Here is a 7,228-nt window from a genome sequence, read left to right as displayed (position 1 = left end):
GACAGGAGAGCGTGTTTGGAGCCATGAGTGCGGCGTGGCCAGAGAGCCCCTTCACCACTTGAGCGAGTGCCATTCCTCCCTCTGCATGTGACTGTGGGCCTACTTGCAAATACTTTGCTGGGTATTGCCAAGAACCTGTCACAAGCAATTTAGCTTCTTCACGAGCAGAGCACCTCAGAAAACCTGCGCCCAAGCGAGCTCAAAGTGAGGAGGGGGACACCTTCCCAAACAACCATCAAAGACCCCAAAACCTCTGCGCAGGCGCAGGAGGCTCAGTTATGCCTGTGTAACCTTGTAAGCACGTTGTGTATCAATGGGAGCAGTGTGGAGTGAAACCTTTGGGACTGCAAGTAGAAGACAGTGCAGGGAGACGGGTGTGTTTGATGGGTGGAGATGAGCCACCTTGTGCCCTGCGTAGAAATAAAGCAGTGCCTGCTCTCTCAATGGATGCCCTTGCAGTGTGTTAAGGGAGGTTCTAAAGAAACGGTAACAGCAGCGTGGGAGGCCTCCAGGCCCAGCAGAGGTCAGACCTCCCCCGTGCACAGCGCTGACAAAGGCACTGGTAGCAACACGGAGACTTTTCTGTACTTTTATTGCAGAGTCAGCTCTTTGAAAGGGTAGATAACAGCAGGACAAGGGGAAAAGGTTTGAAGTTGAAGGAGGGAAGATTTAGGTGGGATGTCAGGGGGAAGTTCTTTACAGGGAGAGTGGTGAGGCTGCCCAGAGAAGTTGCGGATGCCCCGTCCCTGGAGGTGTTCAAAGCCAGGTTGGAGGGGCCTCGGGCAGCCTGGTCTGGTGTTCCGTGTGGAGGTTGGTGGCCCTGCCTGTGGCGGGGGGGTTGGAGATCGCCGATCTCTGAGGTCCCTTCCAACCCGGGCCATGCTGTGATTCTGTGGTCTGACACAGTCCGAGCCCCTGAGGGCTGGTTGTGCCCCAGCTGCAGGCCCGGCCCTGTTCTCGCTAGCTGCTGGGCCGGTGTCCTAGTGCTGCCGGCGGGGTGGCCTCTTGGCAGGAGGTGCGGAGGCCCCAGAGTCTTGGGCCCTCCTCTTTGGGGCTCGCCGAGGCGCCCTGCGTGAGCGCTCCCTGGCCCTGTTGGTGCTGGAGGGACCCGGCACTGCCTCCCCCGGCTCCTCCTGGGCTGTTTGTTGGCCGGTCCTGGATGGAGCCGGGAGGGATGGAGGCTGGCTGGGCCCCTCACTGAGGGCAGCGGTCGAGGGCACAGGATGCTCCTCCTCCACGTTGTCTTCCCCAGTGCTGCTGGAGGGCTGTGGGATCTGTGCCTGGGAGGCAGCTGCACCACGGGCAGCTGCGCGGCTGCCCTCCTGTCCCGTGGCAGCACGGGAGGCCTCCGGGCCAGGCACACGTTGCACCAGCCCATTGCATGCATATGCAGTTTGCAGGACGAGCCGTTGCACAAAGCTGGCGGTCTGGCTTCGCAGGGAGCCGAACAGCCACAAAGTCAGCGCTCCCCCGTTCAGACCAAATAAGCACAGGCCAGAGATGACACGGCGCTGTGCTGCAGCGGCTGCCCTGTGGTCAGCCCCAAAGAGCTGCCCCAGCTCCTGGCGCAGCCAGGGCAGCAGGGGCCGGAGCACAGCTGGAGGCTGGCGGGAAATGGGCACCGCTGGTGGCTCTTGTGCTGGTGCTGCCTGGCGGGGTGCTGTCCTGGCCCTCTCCTGCTGTCCGACGACAACCTCTTGAAAGCTGTCGTCTGCGCGCACCGAGTGCAGGATGGACTCCACCCTGCGTTTGCAGAGGGGGCACGTGGGCCTGCTCTCAGCCCACCGCCGGATGCAGCCAAAGCAGAACTGGTGCAGGCACGGCATCGTGTAGCTGGCGTCATCCATGCTGTCCAGGCAAATGGGGCAGCGACGGTCCAGCTCGGTGGCCATGCTGTCCAGCTGCTGGGTGGACAGGAGAGCTAAGGGGATGAGGGGCTGCTCCTCACCCCGCTGCTGCAGCAGCAGGGGTCACGCTAGGAGAAGAAGAGAGGCCACGGTCACTTGCTGAGCCCGCCAGCGGAGGAACAAGTGCCCGGGTCCCTCAGGAAGGAAACCCTCCCAGCTGGGCCGCCCAGGCTGAGGCGTCCCCTTACCGGTTCCCTTTGCTGCTGCGGCCTCCTGGGTGCCCCGGCTGCCTGAGCCAGGCAGGGCGGGGAAGAAGCTGTAGTGGCTCTGGGGACGAGCACTGAGAGCGGCTGTCGGCAGCTCCCAGAGCACGAGACCAGCACCAAGGCTATCCTTGCTCCTCACTCCAAACCTCACGGACACGCTCGGCTGGAGTGCGGGCACAAGCCAGAGTGAGAGACTCTGTGCCCGGCTACAGGCAGCCAGGGCCAAGAGGTCACAATCCCCTGCTGCGTATGTCACTATCCCTCACGTAGGGGAGCCGTGCCAGTGACGTCACAACGGGCGAGCGTCATCTGCAGCACTCCAAGCCCAGCAATGGCATCCGGGTTTTCCGCAGTGCCTCTGTCCGTTCCGTTCCCTATATTGTGTCTGTTCACTGTCAGAATTTTGCAGTTGTGTTCAAGGCTTTGACTAAGTCTTCTCAGTACTCTGCTTCTTCATAAGCAGTACACCCATTATTGAAAGGACTGTGTTGAAGTATGTTTACAATTTCCTGTTTTCTCTTCATTCCCTTCTTTCAGCTGTGAGCTCACTATATTGGCCCTGCTTATATTCCTCATACTTTATCAAGCCATCCATCTATTTTTTTGTAGTGTTATGTAGGGCTCTTTCTGGCAGGACTTCATTGAATGGCATTTTTCTGACTTCTTGGGCCATGTCCATCACCATATGGGTTATACTTACATATATAGTACATATACTTACATTAGAGAATGAAAATCAACATGCCTCCAATGAGACTTTGTAGAATTTGCAGGCATAATAATGGTAGGACCTTTGTCATTTTTTTAGCTACTCCAGCATGGCGTTGCTAACACTGATGCAAAACTTGTACATCTAAAACAGATTAATTTTGAGATCATCCAGTTCCTTTAACCCGCTTTCCCAAGACTCTTGATTATTTATTATTACATTGATGAAAAATTGCTAGTAGCTCTCTCGAAATAGACAACTTGCTACTAGCAGCACTTAGGTTTTGGGATAAAGCAAGTAAATACATGACATGTGTTTGATGGTAATGCCTGTGATCCCTGGGTTACCATTTGTACATATGGTAAGAGTATCTTGTTCTCACAGAGATATTTTTATAGTCATTGGTTATGCATATTTCAAATGTTCAAGCATTTGTAAAGAGACCAGAATCTGCTGTATTCATCAGCTAACACAAGATGTTGCTCACGTGCTTCAGAAACCAGCAAGTGCCCTGAGATGCGTAGCAAAGCTTCCTTTAGGCTTTAGAACAGATAACCCATGCATTAGTTAGTGCTATCTTATTCCAGAACTATTGCACTCAGCAGTGAATAGATATCTCTGCCTCATTTTATTTGGTGAATATTTCTTATTTTTCTGATTCCATTCAGGTAAGTTCTACCTGAATTGTGATTTGGAGAGAACGTCTTAATTGTTTTCTTAAAACATTCACCCTGTAGAAAGCGGCGATAACCACAACAGAAATACATACACCCTTCTGTAAATACGTTGAAGTTCATACTAAGCTCCAAAACAGCACCATCTTTTTCTAAATCATCTCTGTGCTATGTCTGTTGTTATGTGTGTCAGTTTTCCTCGCTGAGACAAGAAAATGTGATTGAGGCACCTTTGATAAGCTGGAACTGTTTTTGGCTCAAAGCTTGTTCAATGACACCTGTCCAAGACATAACCTGCTGACAAGCTTTTGGAGTTAATGGTGAATTACCATCAGCACAGCGGTAAGAGGACGGACGTCCTGCTCCTCCCGATGAACAAAATGTGGGCACCCCGACAGCTACCGTAACTGTGACAAACAGGATGTGATGCCCCTGACAACCAGCTGCTGCCATGGTACAGAGGATAAAAACCTGAAGAATTCCAAGGAAGGGCAGGTATCCCCGCTGCTGAACTGCAGCGGTGCAGGTCAATGAGATGTTGCTGAGCAACTTGCTGCCTCCCTGTGGACCAACAAGATGTTGCTGGATCCTTGGTGATGATTATCCCTGCTCTGTAAACCGTTCACTAGAATTTCTCTCTTTACTATCGCCAACTTTCCCATCTTTCTCACATCCCTTAGTAGCTTAGAACTTGTAATAAATAAACTGGACAGCATTTGGCCTCGTTTGTTACTTTAATCTTCCTCTGGGTACATATGTATAGATGTATGTTGAACCGTCTCCTCCAATAATTGGATTCAGACAGCACCGAAACAGGAATTTGATGAATTTTTTTTCAGAGCCTTTCTTGAGCACCCATCTTTTATCTGTTCTGGATAGGTTATTATGCAGTTTGTGCCTGGCCTTCCCTTTTCTTAAGGTCTTGCCTCCCACCTGGGGATGTTATGTTCTTGAGTATTGTCCCAGTACCTGAATGAAAAGGATAAGATAATGTGGGAGAAAAGTATACCTAAGGACTAAAACTCCTAAAGGCGTTATCTGTATTACAGGTAGGAAGTCTCTTTCAGAATATTCAGCTTTCTAAAGTATTGTGAATTTGGGTGAGGATTAATGGCCGGTGTGCAGTCTTGGCAGCTGAAAACCTGGAATCCTGACTAGACCACTTCTCTTCCTTTCCACGGAATGTTGAGGTCACTTGGTGCAATCCACTTGCTCAGCAGGGACACCTAAAGCTTGTTGCCCAGAACTGTTTCCAGATGATGCTTGAAGATCTACAGGAGAAAGGCTCCACAGCCTTTCTGAGTGACTGGCTCCAGTGCTCAGTCACTCTCACAGCAAAAAGAATAAGGGATACCTTGAAAGGCAGTCTTCTCCATCTGCAGTGTTGATTTCCTCATGTTCAGATGGAACTTCCTGTGTTCCAGTTTGTGCCCTTGCACACTACAGAAAAGAGCCTGGCCCCGTCTCCTACCCTGCAGATATTTATAAACAATGATGATATCCCCCCAGGTCTTCTCTTCTCCAGGCTGAACAGTCCCAGATCTCTCAGCCTTTTGTTATGCAGGAAATGCTCCAGGCCTTTAATCATCTTGGCAGCCTTAGATGAGACAACTGAAAATCCTGTAATCTTTGACTTAAGCTGTACAAGGAAATAGGAGGGAAGATCTCACCTTTTCCAGATGCAAAATGAAGTAGTAGAAGTATTTGAAATATGCAGGAATGTCTTGCCTGTTAAGTCCATAGAGATTTTAGAAGATTTTGAATACTGGAGGTACTTGATTTCTTCTCTCATTTATGTTGCTTTTTTTTCATGGTGAGTAGTTCCTACATCACCTACACAACTAAACACAGTCATAGACTCTGAGGATTTACTGTGTTTGGTGTAGAAATAACAATAAAAGGAGCGTTACAAATTTGTGTTTTAATACTGATTCTGCTGTGGTTTAGAGTTTTATATTTGTTTGGTTTGATTTAGTTGTTGCGTTGTTTTTTCTGTGAGATGGATAGATAGCATCTAGGCATCTAAAGCTGTACAGCCTGAAGTAGGCAAACTTTTTTTTTTTCTCTTAACACATAATATCTTTAATTTGTTTAGTTTAATTTGTACTTAATGATGTCTGAGAATATCTCCCTGAGACCTTCCGTCATCAGTCACCCAACAGCAATGCACCACTGTGGAGCTAGCTACATAGTGCTGTCAATTTTACAGCAACTAAAGGGAAGACTGGCTCCCCAGACACACTGCTCTGTTCACATGTGCTCTGAGTTTTGTGTGAAATATAGAACAACGATAAAAGAAGGAAGAGACAGCAAGTAACAAGTGTGTAAATCTTAGTTTATTAAATGCTTTAATATGAAAGGCCTTGAATGAGACTTGTTGCAGTTATAATCTAAAAGTTTGGGACAGTGCTGCCAGGATGGTTCTTTTGAAACTGACAGTAGTTCACTGAAGTGCTATTCCCTACCAAGGTCTGGGTTAGGGTGACCCTGTGGTGCCTTAAGAGAACACTTCCCTGGTCACTAACAAACATCAGGAAAAGTAATGATTTTTCGTGTGTATAATATTCAGCAACATTCTGATGTCTTCTTTAGTATTTCTTAACAGAAAATCTTTAACAAGTTTGTGAGACAAATATTTGTTAGCTAACTTTTTATTTTAATGGAATTTTCAGTAAGAACTGGCATGCTTAAAAGATGTTTGTATTTAATTTAAAATAGTTCCTTATTTCATTTACCACAAAAGAATTTTATTTACAGGATATTAAGAGTTGATTTTCCATAAATGCATAAGCTCAACAAAAATGTATTTCCCATACTGCACCTTAATTGCAGTGCCGCTATCATATAAAGAAACACAAGTGTTTTTTGTTTTCACATGTAATTTTAATATTTTTCAGAGGAATAATATTAGATTTAATTGCATCTCCTGCATCTATGACCTCAGAGAGAGAAAGCTGGTTTGTAAACTTTCTGCTTTAAAACAGGATGCTACTGCTAAGAAGGTGATGGAGGGATGCTGCTGCTCAAGAGGTGATGGAGACCATATCCAACTTGATCTTAGCAATTGTACATTAAAACTTAAGCAAAAGACATAAACTTGCGGAGAAACACAGTACACAGAAAACAGATTCAATACATGAACAATATGCAGATTTTAAATTCTAATTAATAACAGAAAACAAATATTTTTTAACAAAACACATAACCAATGGAACAAACAGAGATGTTGTTCAGAATATAGGAAGGAATCTACTAATGATGGGAAAGTACATGTCAAAGTTAAAATACTCCTCTCAGTGAGGAGGCAGCAATGACACGGCCAAGCAAAGAACAGATGTACTTCCAGCATTCATGGACCATCTATTATTAGAGTTCTTCAGTATTTCATTCATTGCAGCTTAGTTAAATTAAGCTATAAATGATAATACAGAGCTGAGTTTTCCCACAGTCCTAGAGAATAGAACAACTCCAAAATTCCATATATACTACTAGTAATAAAGCCATGCCAGCTTCTATGGTATTACACGTAATCTGGAATCAGACTTCCAGTAAATGTCCTGTTTTTCCTATTCTCATGTATCTGTACTACAGGTCTTGTCCCCACTATGTCCTGTGTTACCCTCAACACATTTCACCCCAACCATCAAATTTCAAAAGTGTACGTTCCTTCCACAATTTTCTTCAAAATTATCAAAGAAGAACATAAATCTTCCTCTAATGTGTCCTACCCAA

At 46.8% G+C, this 7,228-nt stretch overlaps 1 protein-coding gene across 1 annotated transcript; it reads right to left on the bottom strand.

The window, feature by feature from the left end:
- LOC149912720 (uncharacterized) lies at positions 1-2,243 on the bottom strand. Its single transcript, XM_090131545.1, has one exon. It carries the CDS (start codon positions 1,890-1,892, stop codon positions 981-983), a length of 912 nt encoding a protein of 303 aa, XP_089987671.1. The 5' UTR covers positions 1,893-2,243; the 3' UTR covers positions 1-980.
- Between the last annotated feature and the right edge of the window lie 4,985 nt (positions 2,244-7,228).

The sequence above is a fragment of the Phasianus colchicus genome, chromosome Z (assembly GCF_987193195.1).
Source record: "Phasianus colchicus chromosome Z, bPhaCol1.hap1.1, whole genome shotgun sequence".
Classification (NCBI taxonomy): Eukaryota; Metazoa; Chordata; class Aves; order Galliformes; family Phasianidae; genus Phasianus; species Phasianus colchicus.
Note: the sequence above shows the minus strand (reverse complement) of the source record. Positions and strands in the feature narration are given on the sequence as shown.

Excerpts from the sequence above, each read along its gene's own strand:
- LOC149912720 (XM_090131545.1), bottom strand. The coding sequence starts at position 1,892 with ATGGCCACCGAGCTGGACCGTCGCTGCCCCATTTGCCTGGACAGCATG.